The sequence below is a fragment of the Drosophila guanche genome, unplaced genomic scaffold (assembly GCF_900245975.1).
Source record: "Drosophila guanche unplaced genomic scaffold, DGUA_6, whole genome shotgun sequence".
Lineage (NCBI taxonomy): Eukaryota > Metazoa > Arthropoda > Insecta > Diptera > Drosophilidae > Drosophila > Drosophila guanche.
Genome location: NW_022995750.1, coordinates 4,581,581 through 4,601,350, shown reverse-complemented (window position 1 = coordinate 4,601,350; position 19,770 = coordinate 4,581,581). Strand labels below are relative to the sequence as shown.

General features: G+C 42.6%; 3 protein-coding genes across 24 annotated transcripts in view; 1 reads left to right on the top strand and 2 right to left on the bottom strand.

Annotated features, from left to right (window-relative positions):
* LOC117586465 (synapse-associated protein of 47 kDa) overlaps positions 1–17,464 on the bottom strand; it is a 30,619-nt gene extending 13,155 nt beyond the window's left edge. For 12 of the 22 annotated variants that reach the window (XM_034276537.1, XM_034276531.1, XM_034276549.1 and 9 more), the window contains exons 1-3: positions 17,037–17,141; positions 16,147–16,793; positions 4,641–4,691 (exon numbers count right to left, since the gene is read on the bottom strand). In XM_034276537.1, coding sequence (XP_034132428.1) covers positions 4,641–4,691; positions 16,147–16,370 — 275 coding nt within the window. In that variant the 5' untranslated portion in view covers positions 16,371–16,793; positions 17,037–17,141. Of the gene's footprint in view, positions 1–4,640; positions 4,692–16,146; positions 16,794–17,036; positions 17,142–17,187 lie in introns of those variants that run through there. The other 10 variants (XM_034276543.1, XM_034276540.1, XM_034276541.1 and 7 more) reach the window with 3 other exon arrangements.
* A 537-nt stretch (positions 17,465–18,001) lies between these two features.
* On the bottom strand, positions 18,002–18,717 carry LOC117586154 (mitochondrial import inner membrane translocase subunit Tim16). Its single transcript, XM_034276053.1, has 2 exons — positions 18,445–18,717; positions 18,002–18,386 (listed from the first exon to the last, which is right to left on the bottom strand). The coding sequence occupies exons 1-2, from the start codon at positions 18,605–18,607 to the stop codon at positions 18,124–18,126; spliced, it is 426 nt and encodes a 141-aa protein (XP_034131944.1). The 5' UTR covers positions 18,608–18,717; the 3' UTR covers positions 18,002–18,123.
* A 236-nt stretch (positions 18,718–18,953) lies between these two features.
* Positions 18,954–19,770, top strand: LOC117586153. The gene has a single exon (XM_034276051.1). It carries the CDS (start codon positions 19,054–19,056, stop codon positions 19,741–19,743), a length of 690 nt encoding a protein of 229 aa, XP_034131942.1. The 5' UTR covers positions 18,954–19,053; the 3' UTR covers positions 19,744–19,770.

Below are 19,770 nucleotides of genomic sequence, written 5' to 3'. Positions count from 1 at the left end.
AGTCGGTGCAACATTTGATAGACATAAGCTGAGACAGCTTTAAAAGTGTCATAGAAGACGGCTTTCCCATTGGAAATATCATATTTAATGGCACGGCTTAAGTCCCAACATACAGGATGCCAGCCATAAAAGTTGAAATTTCTGGCTGCGCTCAACTTGAACATCAATACAATGGCATGCTCTTTTAACTGCTAGTCAACTTGTGACAGACATTTGAGTGAATAAAAGTTTGTGATCCGCTTTGCAGCATCGGAAAGAACAATTCACCACCAAGCCACTTATGCGTGCATTTTCCATTTATTTTCATTTTGTTTTCTTCTGGGAATTTTCTTCTTTTATTTTCAGCTGCATTTTCTTGGAATTGCGTTCTTTTACGTTCAGTTGAAATTTCTGCCGTTATTGAATCTATTTACCGTTAGCTTTTGATATGGGACTTTACATATTTTGCGCTATTTTCTTTTCAGGTTTTATTGTGAGGCAACACATTGTTTGGGTTAGTGGAAGGGGAATCATGGTATTACACCCTTCACATAAAAAGGGACGAAAAGTGAATGACAAAACAACATGCCACACACACACACACACACACACACAAAGCACTTATGTAAATTGCAGCCTGTGCAGGTCTAGAATTTTATGGCACGGGGGCCACGGGCATGGGCACGACGACGACAGCTGAAATTGCAACTGAAACTGCAAATGGAGAGTGGCAAAATGTTGCAAGACTGGCACAAAAAGGAGCACTACCGACAGACAGGGGGCAATGGGGCGTTTGGTTGCAAGTGACAAAGCTTGACACTCCCACTCCGCCTCTTTTTGGAGGGATGCTCTGATGCGAAAATTGCATTGTCAGCTTAGAGAATGGCGTCAACTGTTGCTGGTTGCTCCTTTTGTTGCAGCTACCCCCCCCCTGGCTCTATCTACGTTCCACACGTCTCTCTGTTTTTTTGTGCGGCTTCAGTGCAGAGTGTGAGTGAGACTTTTTGCCCATTTTAATTGTTGAAGCAGTTAATTGGATGGTACTCCCGGTACCCCACCCCTTAATTGGATTGAGATTAAGTTGGGAGCCCCCTGCTGTGATTTCTCTAATTTCAATCGAAACGGGACACGCCATGTGCCCCTGCCCCTGCTCCTGGCTCATGTTAAAGGGCCAATAGCTAAGCCGCATGGCAACAGCGTCAGCGTCAGCGGCAATGCCATTGATAGTGCCTTCCGTTGTCAGGTTGATCCCCAGGCTTTGTAAGACCTACACAATGGCGCTGTATTTAAAGATAATGCTTATAGGAAATTTATTACATTTGCTTTTGCTTTTGCTTTTGCGACGTGCGTCGAGGCAGGACAAAATAAAATGAAATATAGCCAAATGCGTGTATAAGGCGCAAAATAAATTATACCCTGGCCAGAGCGACACAGAGGGTGAGCGGGAGAGAGGAGCACCTGGTGAGCTTTCGCTTTTGCTAACAGAGAATTTCCACCATCATTATTCGCATCAGCAGAGCTGAGCAGAGCTGAGGAACCTTCCCCTCCAGCCACCTAATGGCAAGCAATCAACGAGGCGAGTTACAAGAGTAGAAAAGGGAAGCTAAGCTATGCTTTTTGAACTGCACACGAAACCCTCGCCCTGTCGGAGCGAGGCGCAACAGCCAGAGTGTCAAGAAAAATCCGCATTTGACAAATTACCAGCAAACAGGTAAACAGCGGAGTTAGCAGGCAGGAGACCCTGCCACTGGGCTGAAAATATCTGAAAGGTGTACACAGATATTATGCAGATGATGGTGTGATGGTGTGTTGCGGGTACGAATATCTACATAATCATGGTCATGTGTTGCTATTAATAAAAGATGAGCTGAAGCAACATTAAACGCTTGCATAAATGTGAATCATCCATCGACATTGCCGCAAAGAGCCACAGAGCATTTATCCCACCCTCCGCTGTATTTATGGTTTTTTTTCCAGGTGACATTTGACTTTTTGTGCTCAGCAGATTTCCGTTTCCCCCCACCATCATCGACTCTTTGCTTTAAGCGTTGTTTATTTGGCTTTTGTTTTTTGCAATTAAAGTGAGGATAGATGTCTGTGTGTGTGTGTGTGTGTGTGTGTGTGTGTGTGTACACTTGTGGTATCAATTATTCATGGCAAACAAAGGCGGCAACAGCGCGCAAGTGGCAGCTAAAACAAAGCCAAAAAGTCGAGCATAAATTATTCAAAACGTGAATTGATGAATCGAAACTGGCCAAAAGCAGAGCCCAATCAATTCAAGGGTCAGGTCACCGGTTTACCCGATTGATAATTCATTGGTGCCACTTCCGCGGTGGAAATGCTGCACCCAACTTTTAGCTGATTATAAAATCTGACCTTTGTGCGGCCTCTTACCTAACTTTGAGCCTGTTTAGAGGGGATAATTACAGAGCCTAAGAGTTAGGTAAACAACTCCATTAGCTTTAATATGTAGTTGCCACCCTTTCGGACATAATCCTGCTTGGATAGTTAAGAGCCACCCACCTCGCCTTTTAGTCCACTTAATATGATTGCCTAATGGCTGGTTGTGTCGCAGCGCACTGTGAGCCCCACGACATTAAAGGAAACGAGCATCTAAGCCCCATGCCCATTCGAAAGAACGTCAGCGATAAGCGGCAAAATAATACAAAGAAAACATAATAATCATAATGAAGATTATGTGCATTACTTGGGATAAATAAAAAGGGAGTTGGGATACGAATTCTTACATGGAAATTGCACAGAAAAGTGAGAATCTCTCCTTTCTCTAGCAGTTCTTCTTCTAAAATGAATCTCTTCTCTCCAGTCTAAGCAAAAACTCTGCACAAACTATGATGAAGGTTAATTAAGCTAAAAGTTTGCTTTGCAGTCTAAAAATACTCGCAACAGCATGAACAATAGAGGGCATGGGAGGAGCTCCTGCATGCGAATGACAGGTGAAACGACAGTCAGACTCTGTTTCTGTTCAAAGGCCATTTCGCATTCGGTTTGCTGTAACCAAAGACATTTTCCCATTGGTCGGAACACGCACACCTGCGGCGACCTCGTCTCGGGTTGTGTCCTCCCAAGGAAAACAAAAGGGTATTGTCATTAGGAATGACTATAGACGAAGCTGTGGCACATGTGGTTTTGTTATACTGATGCTTCCATTCGGCTAGCAAATGGAATAGTTTAAAGCTCAGACTCCAATTCGCCGGTGATTGATGGAGTATTTTTTTACGATTACTTTAAGAGAATATTGACAGAGCAATGTGGATCTTTTGTTTAAATAACAAATCCACTAAAAATACATTTTTCCATTCCAACATTTCCTCTCAAATCAAATTAAATGGCTGTTTAATGGTGGGGGTATATTTTCCTTCCCTTTTTCTCTACCACTCAAGAGATTTTCCAAGGACATTCGCAGGCGCTTTTATGTTTACTTAACTCTTTTCTTTTCTTCTTTGATTTCCGGATTTCAGCCAAATGAAGGACACGTCAGGGAGAAAGACAATGGGGAAATGGATATGGGATATGGGCAAATAAAACGCACAGCCCAATGATTGTGAGTGAGTTCTGATTGGAAAATCCTATAAATAGAAGGAAGCCCTCAGTGGGAATCACTATGCCGCCTACCATATAAATGATTAACTATTTCATGCAACAAATTCAGGGGTTATATACATACAATATTTATTTATAGCCCACGATGACCCTACTGCCCCTACAGGGCTCTCCTGACAGTCGGAATGACAATCCCTGAAATGATAAACGTCCCAGGGCTTTGGGTTTTTGGGACAATTGTTGCCATGGGGCTTCAGGGCTCGTTCTCACTCAATCAAGTGCTGAATAGCTTGGACGTACACACGAGTATATTGTAGGCCCTGAAGGCCGTACGGAAGTACTGCCCCAAAGGGCTCTGTGTTCCCACAAATAAAAGAGGAGCGAGCCGAAAAAGGTGCCAAATGCCAGGGAAAGGAATTTTATGCGCATTAATTATACGCAGAAAGCACGAGCACGCCCAGGAAAATGCAAATGAATTATTTAGTCTGATATTTAAGCTGATTGAGACGAATTAACTTGAAATGAATATCAAACGAAAGGAAAGGGCCCTGCTCTGCTCTAGTCAACACGTGGGCGCCACATTAAAATTGAGAGTCGAATTTCCCACGGCGATTTTCACCCACGAATGTAATAATACCACAAAAAGGAGTCACTGGATTTTCATTTGCCCCTGCATGTGTGTGAGTGTGTGTGTGGCACCTTTGGTGCAATTAAAGTTGCAGAGCAGCCGCCAAGCTGCAATTTTTATTTGAATTCTTGCCTACTTTTTAGCGATTATGAACAAGGCTTCTCTCTGGCGGTCCAACTTTTTACAACCTTTGGCGCTTTTTTTTTGCCCCCTTTGTTTTGCCTCTTGTTTAGCCCAAGTGGGCGTGGTCTCTGGCCTCTGAATTGCACAGAAAAGTTTGCTGTGTGTTAATGATTTTACGACTGCCATAGAAAGTTTTGCCAGCTCTTTTTGTGTGTGAGTGGCAAAAAGGTAAATAGTTTTGATAGCTTAGGAGCACCACATAATGGCTCCTAATTGGTTTCAATTGGAAATACACTTATACTCTTAGCTGGGATAATGGACAGCAAAAGATCAAATGACATAAACTTACGTGGCTTCGGTCACAAATGAATCAACCAAGGATGTGGATTTGGGAAGGCTACTAAAAAATAATGAGAATAAAATAAAGAGTAGAAACAAATGGAAATCAATTGAAATAAATTATAAAATAAATATGAACTGAATTGAAAAATGTAAACAAATCGTTTTACTTTTTAAAAATAATTAAATTAAAATAAATATCTAACTAAAATGATTTCTATGTGAAGAATTGAGATATAAATTATTAATTTCCTGATTGAGTCTTCCATTCTACGTTCAATCACTGCAAAAGCAAAAGTATTTTAGATTACAGGTTTATACTTATAGGTTTATCCTTTTGCTGGATTATTCTGTCGTTAAAACTTATTTTCCCCCTTTACCTGTCGTTAATTAACTAATTAGATTAAATAATTTCCTGGGGCTACAGTTTGCACACATTTTCATCTGCAGATGGAATCTGCTTTTGTTCAAACGTCAGGATAATTACCTGCAATAGAGAAGGGAGAAAAGAGTGAAAAGTTTCAAAAGTTAATGAAGATGCATATCGTTCAGTGATTTTATGTGTGTTAGTGTGTGAATTAATTAGACAATTTCGTGTTGGGACTGACAAAAGGGAACCGCTGCTGAAATACTTCCGGTCCGACCTGTTCTGTCCTGTTCTGCCCTGAACCTCTCTAATTAGGCCTGAAGGATATGATATTACAAATGCGAAACAGAGCCGCAAACATTAAACGCGAAAATGAAAGTGCAAAGGTCACGCCAAGCGAACGGGAACAGCCCATAAATCTCTCGGGCCAAGAAAAACAATTTCTTAACATAAATCAACTCGTTCGCAAGAGGGAATTGTGAGTGAAGGTGCCGAGGAGTATATCGCTTGCAGAATACTCGTATTTATGTAGCAATTTGCCAGCAAGGACAGCCCCATTGATTAACAATACAAATCGAATTGAATTCCATCGAAACGGCAGGAGGACGAGGTGGCACGGCGCTCACAAACAGAAGGTAAAACAATTGTTTCAAATTGAAATGTAATGTAAATCGTGCCCCGGGGCAGGGCCGCCTGACCTTGACCCAAATGCGGGAAAATGCCACACGAGCCGACGTGGTCCCGTACGACGGTGTCCTGTGGCACACAGGAGAACATTACACCGTGCGGCAGGGCAGGCAAAAGGCCAGCCAAGATAAAAGTCTAAGGCTGCCACACATCGCGAGCAGGCGATGGCAAGGACATTGGGAAGGAGGAGTGGTGCCACGCCTGGCCATGCGTAATTTATGCCAACTGATGCCGCCGCATCATGCAACACAGTGGAAAAAATAGCAAATTTTATTCAATTAAGTGTAGCGCTCTTCCACCAAGTTTTCCATCATCCTCTTGCACTCCCACAACCGCCAACAACAAACTTGTTTATGGCAAATTGTCAGCAAGCAACGGCAACGGCAACAGCAACAGTTCCTCTTCCTCATGCGCAAGGAGGACCACCTCCTTCATCGGGTTTCTTGCTGCGTTTTTTTTACATAACGTGGCATTCATTATAGGGCTAATTAAGCATACGCCATGTTGTGTGCTCTAGATGGCAAAAGAGAGCTTGCGCTCCACGTTTCCATTCCACGGAAAGATGCACTGCCATCCATCTGTGGCTGTTCCATTTGCGATCGATACTCGGGCAGCATATGGCAAGGAGACATTAGTTTGATTAGGCCACGCCCCAGCGACGCCTGCCTGCCTGATGGGATAATTATTGTTTGTCTTTGGCTGAGAAAATCATTAAAATATGGCAAATGGTACAACCAAGAGCTGACACCATATGCAATAATGGTTGGGGGTAAATGCAATAAAGACATTTATTGGAAAGGGAACTTAATGAAAATCTTCGAAGAAGAAATCTCTTCCCTTTTATGTATAATCCACTATAATCCATAAATCTGTAGCTTGCTCAGCTCTTCCACAGGGCAGACTGGTCATTGCTCATACGCCGCGTAAGCCAAAGCATATGGCGGCACTCGCCCCGTCTCGCGATTAAGCGCATCCAAGGACTGCGCCATCAGGCAGCAACGTGTTGACCTTTAGCACACTTTCTCCATCTCACACTCCCTTCCCTCTTGCTGTATTATCTTAATTGGTATGCAGGCAAAGCTGTGTTGGTATTGGTGTTGATTTAACGTTGCTTGTGTGTGTGTTTGTCGTATGACTTGGCATATTTCATTACTCAATTACAAAGCAAACGCTCGTTCGCGCTTGTTCTCTCTCTGTCCATGTCCCTGTCCTTGTCGCTGTGCAGGACTAAAACCGTTTGCAATTTTCAATTAACGGGTACACACACAAACACACACAAATATAGACACAGATACACACACTCCCAAACACAAAAGCTCAGAAATCAACCTCTGCCTAAGGCTTGCCCCGCTAAGAGATAATCAATGGCTGTTGGCTGTCCAACAGCGGAAACCCGTGGACTGTGTGAGTCCTGCCAAAGAATGCCAACTCACAGTTGAATGAATGAATCGCGAGTAAGAATGGATTGATGAGTCGTACCACACACACACACACACACACACACACACACCCACAGACTCTGACTAATGAAAGATGCAATATGGCAGAATGATTCAGCCTTCGGTTGGGTCGATTCTCTCTCCTCTAATGCAAAAGAGAGAATATTTAATTAAGAAATGCTTTTGACTTTGGTATGCGAGCGAACAAAGCCAGCCAAAGGATGTTTAGGTATTTATTGTTCAGCTAATAAATGGGGACAGGTTGCTCCTATTACAGTGGAACCTGCTTAAGTTGAACAGCAGAAAACAAAAGATGAAGGTCTCCTTTTGTTTTAAAGAATGCTAATACATCCTGGCGATATATTTTTATAGGTCCATTGCTAAGATTTCGAGGTTTTTCACCAATTTCTTCTTGCCCGATAAGTGTATTTTTCCAGTTCACGTTTTCCAGCAGGGAAAACAGTTTTTGTTTTGCTCTGAAGAAATTTAAATAAAATACCTGTAGAAAGTTCCCAGCCCACAAAGGTATGCTGGTTAAAAAGCAAACAACTTTTATTTAAAAACTATTTGGTAAAGTGTAAGAGCACATTTTTGCCTTAATTTCTACACATAATCAAGCGAAATCGATGGGTAAACTGTTTCCCTGCCCGACACTCACACACACACCTTTCAGCTTCCGGGGCCGAAAATTGCTTTAACCATAAAATATCCTGACAGCAGATAGTAGAACCGGAAGACTTTAATTTTTCTTGTGTAGAGCAACTTTTGACAGCCATTTGGTGGAGTCAGAGAAACCTTTTACGGACGCTTCTGGGCATGAAAATTTAACAAGTTTTACGGAGGTCTGGGACACGCTCGTAAAATGTGGGGCCCTGTCACGTACAGGCGACACTGGGAAAGTGTATGTGGGAGTTTCACTTAAAGGCTACTCTTATCGTAGGATGCAGGGAGTGTTGGAATACATACATCCAATGGATATTGTCATTAGCAGTAAAGTTTCGTCTCACCATGCAAATAATATTCAACGATATCAAAAGTTTCAAAAGCACACTCTGATTACAATCACAAAATCACAAGGAATGCCTCATTAAAAGTTATGTTTCTTAGCCCCCAGAAAGGGTTCCTCAAATTCGATTAAAGGGGAGCCCGAAAAAGAAAGAGTTGAAATGTCAGTATTTTGGTAGCATTTTTGGCAGCCATTTAAATTGCAAATTTCACAAAATGAAGGCAACCCAAAAAGCAAAAGCCATCGTTGACAGACTGACAAAGTGGCTGAGTGACTGACTGAAAGACTGACACTGTTGTTGACAGTATTAATTGCTCACGTTAACGTCAAACAGCGCAAAAACCGAAAATTGAATTCCAGCAAACGACAGCAGGGAAGGGCAAGAGGAGCTCCAGCAGGACGAAGGATCCCTGTCTAGCAGAAACGGCAGCAGCTAAGAACTGAAATTGAATTACCAGTGTTTTCTCAGTCGAACTATAAACACATTTGCTGCCAGCTGGCGGCTATCGCTTGTTCTATGGCATTTCATGTAAGAAAAGAACAACTAAACGGGTTTGGTTTTTAGAGAGCTCGGAACTCTATATAAAAATGAGTAGCGGTGGTTAGATGTATCGAAAATAATATAGAATATGTACCAATACCAGATAAAGGCGAAACGATATCTACATTAAATGATTTTCTCAGTATTTATTTCATTTTTTGAACCTTATTTTTAGAAATCATGTGAAACTCAATTTGATAAGAATTCTCGATTTGTGTGTACAATTTTCACTAATTTCCATGCTTTCATGATGCTCCCAGGTGTTTCACTTCATTGTTAGCACAAAAACTGTAAGCTCTTTGCATACGTCGAACTCCGAAGCAGATGGCCTCCCAGTAGCCCAAATTTTTGCATTACGTATACACACAAGCCACACTGATGGGCCGTCATTGTGATTAGGCAAGAGCTTGGAAAAGCCCTGCCATAAATTTCAGCTGCAGAAGAGTCACAGGACCAGCAACAGCTCACCGAAAAATTTATGAACCACAGCGCAAAACAAAATGGCCGCTCTGAAAGGGAGTGCTTCGGGCTATGTGTTTTACAGTCGACCAAATCTACACACACACAACACAGCAAACACCCCGCTACTGCTGGAGGGGAGTCCTAGACACATGAGCAATTGGGACTGGCTTTTAAAACCGGCAACAGAGCTGCCATTAACGCAATGCAAATAGAACCCCCAACCATTCCATGCCCAACATCTCCAACCTTCACTTCGCTCCAACAATCCTTATCAAACGTTGACGCTTTCTACTCTCTCTCTCTTGTTTTTATTATTACTTGTTTTGGCATTTTATAGAGCGTGTAGAGTTTTATGTTAATTTTTAAATATTTCTCAAGAGGAAGTTTATTTGCTGGCAAAGGGGATGGAATAGAATGATGTGTGAAATACAAATACGAGCTGCTCTCTGCATAGTTGGATAAGCATTAGAGATATGCAACTTAATGGTCTACAAAAAACAAGCAGATAACATTGAAATGGCAACCTGTAGATGGGATGTGAATATCTGGAATTACACTTAAAGAGCTCGAGACTTGGAAAATAATGTTTCATCTCTCTTAACTTAACTTTTTTAAAGAACTGAAAAATAAAAGCGAAGCTTTTAATATAAGTCTTGTCCTTTCTTTTCTCACACATTAAAACCCATTTTTATCATCGGTGCAAGCCGGAAAAATAGAAATAAAACACGTAGACTGGTTGCCCATTTTTACGATGCAGCGTAATTTGCTATTTTGTAGCGAGTTCCTACTGCGAAATGCCTCAGAGATACAAACATTTTTATGTGTGTGCGTGCTGGCAGCAACCCACAACGCCCACTAGACTGTGGAGGGGAACAGGACACACATTTTGCTCTTTTCGCACCGAGGTTTTAATGGCAGTAGAACAGGGTATAACCGGCCAAGGATCATGTATTAAGTAACGTATTTAAGCAGAACTTTGACACTAGAAGATATCCTAGTGGTTTGTAGAAGGCTTTTTGCGATTTGTACTCTCTTTTTGCACACTTTGCACCTCGTGTTGAAGAACAGTTCTTCAGACTTTTACCAGGTATCTTCTAGTCGTTTTTACCCCCATCTCCAGCTATTTCTCTCTTTCTCTTTCCCGTCTCTTGCATCATTTGTTGGCATTACTTTTGCTGGCCTGTCACTTCCGCCTTCGACCCGACACCCCTCCCCTCCTTGTGCGTTAATATTTATGTTTTGCCAACGCTCTTCTTTGCTCTTAACGTAACTTTATCATCGTCTACGTCCAGGGCAGGACGCCAGGCAGAGCAGAGAATAACAGAACATTATTATCATCATGAAGGGGCTCAACTTCTGCCCGCTGTCTGTTCCGCCCCACGCTTTTGAGTTAGTTGACTTCCGTGCGTGCACTTTTCCATCCTCCAACCTCCATCCTCCATCCTCCATCCTTCAGTATCATTTATCTTTATTCGCTGAAGAAAGGAAAAGCTGCCAACATATGTTTCCCACAGAATTTCCATATGCTGACTGCCGTGTCCTGATTTCATTTCACTTTTGAATCAAGAGAAACAGAGACAGATAGCTAGAGAGGCAAAGAGAGTGTCCGAACATCTGCATTATTAGTACCTTTTGGCCAGGGCCAGCCTTGGGGTCACTTTACGAGCAGCATAAAATGTTATTCATTCGCTTTCCCCTACCCTGTTGTTGCGTGTGAGGGCCATAAAAGTCCCGTCCGTTTGCCAAAACCTTTGGCACACTTTGGCATTTCTGCGGCATAATTGACCGCCAATTGATGTGGCAGAAGTGGGCCAGAGCCCAATCCATGCCATGGATACACGAGCAGCGTTCAGCGATTTTGAGGGTCGACAAATGCATCTATAAAAATGGTGTTAAGTTGATTGGACATTTTGATGGCCTTTGATTAGTTACAGAACTCGAAAGGACGAGAAGTGAAACCCAAAAACAAGCAGAATTAAGGTTCAAATATTTGTACAGGTAATAGAAAATGAAGATAGCTCTTAAAAAATAAACACAAATTGTGGAAGTACGGCTAAGGACTTCCCTTAAATATTTTGAAATATTAAAATTAAACTCATAAATCTCTCCATAAATCTATTTAAAACAAGTGACAATTAATTCCCACCGATTTCCTGGAAAAAAAACCAATGAAATCGTAGCATGCATAAAAGTACCCCATAGCGTGAGCTATGAACAAATGAACCCACTTATTATACCATTTCCCGCGTGTCTATGTGTGTGTGTGAAATTCCCTAACCAATAATTAAATGTTGAAAAATTCGTGACAAACACTTAATTTGCATAAAAATTAGTTATTATATTTATGGCACAAACGGAAACAAATGCCGCTCAGAGCAATAAATATTAACTTGTAGCCCAAACATTAAGCACAGAAACACAGACAGAAACCGAACCACATGACTGAAGCAGAACCACAGGCCAGTCAGAGGTGAAGCCGGAGAGACAGAACCACAGTCCAGAGGCAGAACCACAAGCCAGAGGTGGAGCCAGAGGCACAACCAAATCCACAGAAATGATTTAAACAAAAACTAGTATAAAAAAGGGACAGTATAAATTAAATTAAAATGCTTCAGCTGAAAGCAAATAGTTTTAACGGTCCAAAAGGAACCACCGCCCACTGCCCCAACCACGTCGGCCCCCCACCGCGGCACAGCTGGCAATTAAGGCCGAAAGCCGAGGAAACGAAACAAAATTGCACAAACAGCAATTGCCGTATTTTGTATTTTTTTTCTTCTGTTTTTTTTTTTTTTTTTTTGCTGTGGAAGGAAGAGTGAGAGCTGACCACACAAAATTGTTGCTTTCGTTGTCGGTGTCGGCTTGGGTGCTCGGCTCGGGTCTGGCCGTTAATTTGCCTGGAAAATGTCAAATGGCGAGCGACCGAACAAGGCGTCGTTAGCACCCACGCTGGTGGCTATGCGGCTACAGCCACGGTTATGTGTCGTCCTGACCGGGCATGCAATTTTAATACCGCCTTTAAATTTAAGTAGCCCCAAAAATGTGTGCTGTTTATGTTAGGTTTCTAATACACTTCTGAAGAGGGTATTGGAGAAAAGGCAACGGCTGGAACTTCTACAGGTAAAGCTACTGCCAGTCTACCTTCAAGATCTTAAGCTGTATGTAAATTTCATTAGCGCTCTTTCCTTTAAGAGTATGTCAGTCTTCGGCTCCTGGAAATTGGTTGATTGTGAATTTTTGCATTTGATTTGGCAGGGTTTCAATTGGACAACTGTCCAAATTTTGTTTTTTTTGTATATCCTTGGGAAATGTATTTTTATTTATTTTTTTGTTGTGTTTGTTGGGGAGGCCGAATGTTGCGTCGATAAATTTCTTGGGGCTGTCGCTTTCTCTTATTTATTTATATTGAGGCCAGTGCTTTGATTTCATTATGTTTGCACTGTCACTGTTTTCCTACAGGCAGGTGGAAAACAAAGAAACGAAAGACTAAGGTCGATACCACTCTAATATTTATATAATTTTTAGGAGCGCGGGTAAGAGCCACACTTTTTGTACTACATATTTGCATATGGGAAAACATATTCCAATATTTAAGTTGTGTCCTTTCCTATATTTGCATATGGAAAACATATTTCAATCAGTCAACCCCCAGCATACGATTATGCAAATATTTGTTGCTTAACTTTTGTTTTCTTTTTCCAATTTTCCACATTTTCTGAGCCTTGTTTTGTTTCACCATTTTCCCCATCTTTAGAGCCGTGTTTTAATGATGACCCGAAATGGCAGAAACAACTTTTCATATTTTGCGACATTCTTTGTGCGAGGCAATCAAAAGTTTCCTCTTACACTGACGCTCCTTTTGAAGGACACGCGACATGAGTAAATTGTGTCAAGCGGCGTTAAAAATGCATTGACTCGCGCTATGTCCTGCTTTTTATTTGCCAAGCAATTTGAGAGCTGAAAACCAGATGAAACATGTCTTGCTTTGGGTCTATTTTATAGCCCCAGCCGTAGCCGTAGCCATAGTCATAGCTTGCTCTTGCCTTCTATTTTTGGCATAATTTTAGACAAAGGCAAGGGCACAGCTCACACACAGACACACAAATGTACACTCGTACAGCAGCAGAGAGGAGAGTGCAAGTGCAAATAGTGTAAATGTCCTTGAAAGCGCCAACAACTTTGGCCCTGGCGCATAGCACAAACGAAATAAAAAAATAAAGAGAAACGAATGCAGAGGGGCGCAGCAGTACAGGTGAAGGATTGCTAGGGTTAAAGCTTAGAGGGGAATTCAATTCGGTAATTACATTTCCATGGAATCTTTTGCCAGAGGAAACTCTGTTTCATATCGATTTCCCACACAATAATCTGGATTCCTGAGTTCGGCATAAAATACATAGCATACTTATTGGGGCGAGAATTGCATATCGAATTTCCACAGCGAGGGACTGATTTTAGTCGGAAAAATGTTGGCACGTATATTGAAATGGAATTTTTCTAGGAATAGATTTCACCATTTAACAGAAGCAATTATAAGTGTATCACATATTGGATTCTCTTATGTTTATGTTTATTTTAACATTATTTAATATTGAATAAATCGCAATTTCAAAGGAAAAGCCCCACGTATAATCTCATAGAGTAATCATAATTTGAGACGATAAAATTCTGCGAATTCCCTGCATTCAATTCAATCAAACATTTTTCAATTGCAAAAATATTCCCTGTTCTATTTGCGCTCAATTTTTAATTAAATATCAATCGATTTTGGCCCAATTCGTAAGAGTTGCCCTAATGAAGAACACTTTATGCATGACAGGGAAAATTAAATAAATTAATTCATTGAAAATTATAGAGATTTAGCGGTGATTGCTGTGCCATAGAAGGGGCCCATCGGGACACACACGTTTTATGAATGCACAATTATTAATAGGCTGGCAAAAGGCGGACCACAGAAACGGGGGGAGGGAGCGGGGAAGCTCGTTCTAGGGAAAGCCACTGGAGCAGAGCAGGAGGCCAAGGCAGATGGCGTCGTTTTTACTCGTTTTTTGGGGGCTACATCACATGTGCACATTTTGCAGAGAGAGAGTGAAAGAGAGCGAGGAGAGAGCGTAACAGTTCTCTCTTTGTATCGATCCACAGAACGAGCAAAAGTCAACTGGAAACTGGAAAGCAACCACCAAAAAGGAACATATCCTGCCTGTCCAACCCACCGCCCTCACCGTACCCTCTGGCTGTGGGTCTGCCTGACATTGGTGACAGTTTTTCGCACACACAAAAAGCTGGTCAAAAAACTGAATGTACACGCATAGAGAGAGAGAGAGAGAGAGGAGGCGGACCCGTGCTCAGCGGGAGAGCCCTCTGCTCGAATGACTCAACATTTTGTGGTTATGCATAAGCCACGTGCAAAATGTATTTTACACAACAAAACAAAAGCAAAGAAATGCGAAGCAAAGCGTACATGAAAACCGTCGAAACGAGCAGAGAAGCTTGTCCAACTTGTCAATGTCAATTGATAGTGAAAGCGGGGGTCCTTCGGGGCTACAGAACGTGCAATAGGCCGTGTGACACATCCACATCAAAGTCAAAGGAAAGGAGAGATAGTAGAGGTGGCAACTAACCAGAATGTCGTCTGGCACCAGCTGTTGGCAGCTGGCTTCAGAACGTGCCCCCTCATCGTCTCGGGGTTTGACATCCTCGAGCTCAGCTCCACACACAATTAAATATTAATGCGCGAAATTAAGTGAAAAATAGATTCAATGTTAATGGAGTGGGCGCGCCTTGGGCTTGTCTAACGGATTAGAGAGCAACTTGTGGCATTAACACGGCCATCACATGAGGCTTAACTTGTCCAACAGCCACCAGAAATAATTGGATTTTATTTTCATTTGTGCTTGCAAAAGGAACTAGAAGGAGCGACGAGCCATAGCAGTACTAAGGTGACAGTGTTTACCCAGAATGAATGGAGGAGCCGCTGTGGTACACAATTTTGGGTGCGGAATGTTTATCAGAGATTGATGAAGTGTCCAGGACAAACAGAGAGGTAAAGGTCAAATGCGTAGGCGGAAAGCGGCGTAAATGTACGCCAAACAATCATTAATTTTTAGGTTGAAGAAGCCAAGAAAAGACACATTTTTACATATTTTCGAAATCGGATTTAGTTAACTGAATTTCTCAATTGAAAAGCAGAGAAAATGCTTGGGTAGCGATTACAAAAATCAATTAAATAAGTTAAGCAACTTCTGCCCAAGTGCTCCTCAAGTACTCCATTCATTGCCCTTTCATTGTCAATTTCTCGGTATTTGACCGATAGAACGTATCTGTGCCATGACCAAGCAGTTAGTAAAAAAATCTACAAGTTAAACGTAGACAAAGCACTCAAAATGTGCCACAAATCTATATGCCATGACCTGAATATACATAGAACCCCTATTCAAAATGGCCAAACTTTGCATTGAATAATCAAAGAAAACCTCAGGAAATCCTCATTTAGATCCACAATTCAATGGAACAATTCTAACCACAAGCCAATTTAGCCAATTTTCTTTGAATTTTCATTGCACAAGCCGAAATTGGTTGCAATCAAAGTTTGGGTCAGGCAACAACAAACGAAATATATTATACCGACCCGTATGCGGAGTTTATCAGGAATTTGGTTTGCAGTTTAAGCTATTATGTTCAGTCACGTGAGAGCGTGCCGAATGCCAGCTTTAGACTGCTGCAGGGAGGAGAACAGAAGCAACTCCAGAGAACTCCAGCTCAAATATGATAAATGGCCGACGGAGGCGGGGCTGACTGCCTGCAGTTGGCCAAATGCTAAAAGGTACAAATAGCAAGGTCATAGTGGCACGCCATGTCAGGACAGAGGCACGGCACGGCACAGAGACAGAAGCCTGTCAGGCGGCATGGAAAAGGCCAAAGTGGCAGATAGGCAGGCTAGGAAGATGAGCAAACCATGAATGAGATGTGATGAGATGAGATTAATGTGTATATAGTGTGGGACAGTAAGATGGGACTCACCTTTTGCCAGCTTCCTCGCCTTCGAGTCCCTCACCGCCAGCTGCAGCGGCAGCAGCAGCTGCTTCCTGATCTATTGAAGCACTGGCCACCGCCTCAGCGGAAGTGGTGGGTGCGACGGCAGCGGGAGCCGCTTCTCCTGTTGGTGCTGGGACATCCTCATCGCCAGCGCCGCCCTTGACGGCGCCCACCAGCGAAGTAAATTGATTTGTTAGACCCGAAAACATGTTTGGTGCGTTTTGTGTGGCTGTTGATGATGCTTTAAAGGATTAGCCTGCTTGGGGGCTCTGCCTGCTGGTGCGCTGCTGCTGCGTCCTGCGTCCGAGTGGAGTGTCGTGTGGTATGTCCTGCACGGAGATGTACACAAAACGAATGCCCCACGAGGCTCCAAAAACCAAAAAAACGTGCGCACGTTCGGCTCTCTCGACACTCTCGTCGCTCCCTGCAAAGGCTTCTGGCTGGCTGCTGCTGGTGCTTCTCTCTTTCTCTCGCTCCTCGTTCGCTCAACTTTTGCTACACTTGGCAGAAATTTTGTAATAAGTTCTGTTCTCGTTTCCGTTTCTTTCAGTGTGTCGCACCACAGAAGTTTCACTTTCAACTCTCGCTCGGGAGTTATGTAAATTTTCGCATTTAATTTCTATTTTCGCACGCTGCAAGATGATTGAAAGAAAAGCAATTCAGATTTTTTATCGCAATATGGCGTTGCACAAGAGACCTGAGAGGGCAGGCAGGGAAAATCAATAAAACAGGCATATAAATTGTCTGAAACGAGCGAATAATTCGTTGCTATTGTGCACAATTTCACGATTCGATCGATATCTCGGCACCACCGTTCTTATTTCACTTGGATATATGCATATAGTAATAATAACGCCCTGGCAATGGCAATTTACCACTTGAGGTTTTCTTTTTTCTCGGTTTGGATTGGGGGAATTGCTCCAAAGACAAGTGGGAACTTTTGGTTTTTACGGCTGCCTACTTCGAAGGTCCTCTGAAAACTGACAGAGCAGAGGAATTTCAGTTCCTCAAATACCGTGTACGTACTTGTCCGTGGCGTCGCTCTGAGTTTCTCTCTTGTCTTCGTCGGTAGTTACTGGAAAGCCCCAATGGATCCACGAATCTCTTCCCCGCAGAGGTCGCCAGCAACACACACTTCTGTTTGTGCAGCGCGTTTTCCTGGTGGAGGGTTTTCCTTTGTGCGCTGGAATTTCTGGCTAACGTCTGCGCATGTGCCAGATGTTTTTGGCGTTGTTAATGAATGCGATTAAATAAACAATTGACACGTCTAAGTTTAAAACTGCGCAGAAAATATACAATTTGTTTGAATCAGCTGATGAGTGTGACCGTGGTCTAATCGATTAAATATACCGGACGACTAGAAATGTATCCTAATATACCCATTCATTTTCTAAATAGCTCCCTATTTTTCTATTTTATGAAAAAAATTTTTTTATTCAAGTGATTCTTGTAGTTGCATCTATTCTGTTTACTTACTAATCCAAATTATATATTTCACCTAAAATGCAAGAAATCGTTCAAGTTTCATAATGTTCGAAGCACTTGAAATATAACTGTTTACGATGGAAAAAAAAATTTTTCTCCTCACCACTTGGTTATTTTTTTTCTAAAATAAATCAATTAAATTAAATCAAAACGGCAAAAGTTAAAAAAGTTGGAAATATCGATACATGCTTGAAAATCATTTGTATCATCCCTAGTTGAGCGAACGGCTGGCTTTGAAATTTAATTCAAATTGGATGAAATGTTGCATTGCAGAATATCATGTTTGAATAGATGTATTTGTAACAATTGCACACCCACAAGACCATATTGAGTAGAAATATGAACAAATGTAGAATACTTTGTTCATTCAAATCTATTTACAGGCAACACTCAAGTGGTCCTCGTACTTAACACATATTTTATAAATCAATTATAAGCTAATCATTATTTTCGTTTGGAGGTACATCAGGCATGGAATCAGCGTACTTGCCGCCCCCTTCTTGGCGGCGCTTCCGCCTCAGCCTCTGCCGCGGGATCGTCTTTCGGTGGATGTGGCCGCTGTGCTTTCAGTTCTTGATCGAGGCGCTCTTTGGCCCGGAAGACCTTTGACTGCAGATAGAAGGAACCGCCTTTACCGCGCTCATTCACACTGAACAGATGCTCGTAGTTCTTGACAATGCAGTCCACGTTCTTCAGGTCGTCCACATTCAGGATTTGCTTGGCCTCCTCAACGGTCATGCCTGGAAAGTAAATGGAGAGTGAATCATGGTACTTCATTAATTGAGTTTACCGGCTTACCTGTGCGCAGATTTGACTCTGCAGTCTTGTCGCCTTGCTTGCCGCCACCTGCTCGACGGGCGGCCTCCTGGGATGCGGCTATCTCCTGCCTGAGCGCCTTGGTAAAAGCGCGTCCCACTGCCTGAGCACCCAGAACGATGATTTGTGCAAGGTACTTAGCCATTGATGTTGTGTTCGCACTGAAGCCCCTGAATTTTGGCGTATATCTGATACGCGATTGTATTTGTTTCAATCACAATTTAGTTTTTTTGACAATATGTACAATTATACAATGTCATAACCTAAAATCGGCACACCAGCTGTTTTCAGCTGTTTCAGGATCTATCGATACAATATACCGATAGACCCACGGAAAAATACCGATAAATTTACCAAAAAAATACAGAGAAAAAGAAAGAATTAACCCAATTAGAATTGAGCTTATATTCTTACAGTTTTCGTGAGTGTTTTTAAAGCCCACCTGGTCGACAATGGGCTAACAATTTATTCGATAACTTCACACTTGCTGCGCTGCCAACTCATTGGAAATACATATCAAATAGCAGCCATGTTCATATGTTTGATTTCGGTTCGATTTCTACATTTATCTAAATTCAAAATTTAACTAATATGGTCAGAAAGAAGACCGACAGCTGGAAGAAATTATACTTCCGACTGATACGAGAGCACTACAATGAGCAGAGGAAAGTGCAGGTCATACGCAGTCAGCTGCGTCGCTTCCAGGCCCATCGCGCACGCATGCAGACAGACTTCCAGCAAGAGGCAGAGCATCTCAGGAAGCAGATGGAAACGATGGACTATATAAGACAAGAACTGGATCGCCTTGAGCGCACCAAGCACAGAATGACACCAAAAAAGAGGCAGCAACTGTCAGCACTGCAGAAGAAGATGCCCGTCGACTCGCTGGAGGAGCGGTTGAAAATAATGGAGATATCGGAGCTATCAGACGCAGGGCTCCCGGCACAGCCGGAGATGGAGAGGCAACTGGTAAAGATGAACGCTGATAAGCGGGCGATTAAGCGGAACAATGACAAGACAATGGTCACCATAGAGGATATACGCTGCCTGGAGACCATCAGCAAATTTCTACGCAAGGGAAATTGCACCCGCATCGAGATTCGACCGTATGTGAATCGTGGCAACTGGCTGGAGGCCACAATGGCAGCCGGCAATCCGTCGGATGTGAAGGCCACCATTGTCCTGGATCGGCTGCACAAGGTGGGAAAGGGAAGGACCAAGGGCAGGCACTTGACGCGACAGCAGCTGGAGGTGCATCCCCGAAGTATTCTGCTCAAATGAACCGTTCTAATGCCGGACATGTATCAC

What these genes read in the sequence shown, in the direction of transcription:
- LOC117586154 (XM_034276053.1), bottom strand. Translation starts at nt 18,607, where the DNA reads ATGGCTAAGTACCTTGCACAAATCATCGTTCTGGGTGCTCAGGCAGTG. An exon ending in AGAGTCAAATCTGCGCACAG is followed by an intron (nt 18,387 to 18,444) that starts GTAAGCCGGTAA and finishes TTTACTTTCCAG; the next exon opens with GCATGACCGTTGAGGAGGCC.
- LOC117586153 (XM_034276051.1), top strand. Translation starts at nt 19,054, where the DNA reads ATGGTCAGAAAGAAGACCGACAGCTGGAAGAAATTATACTTCCGACTG.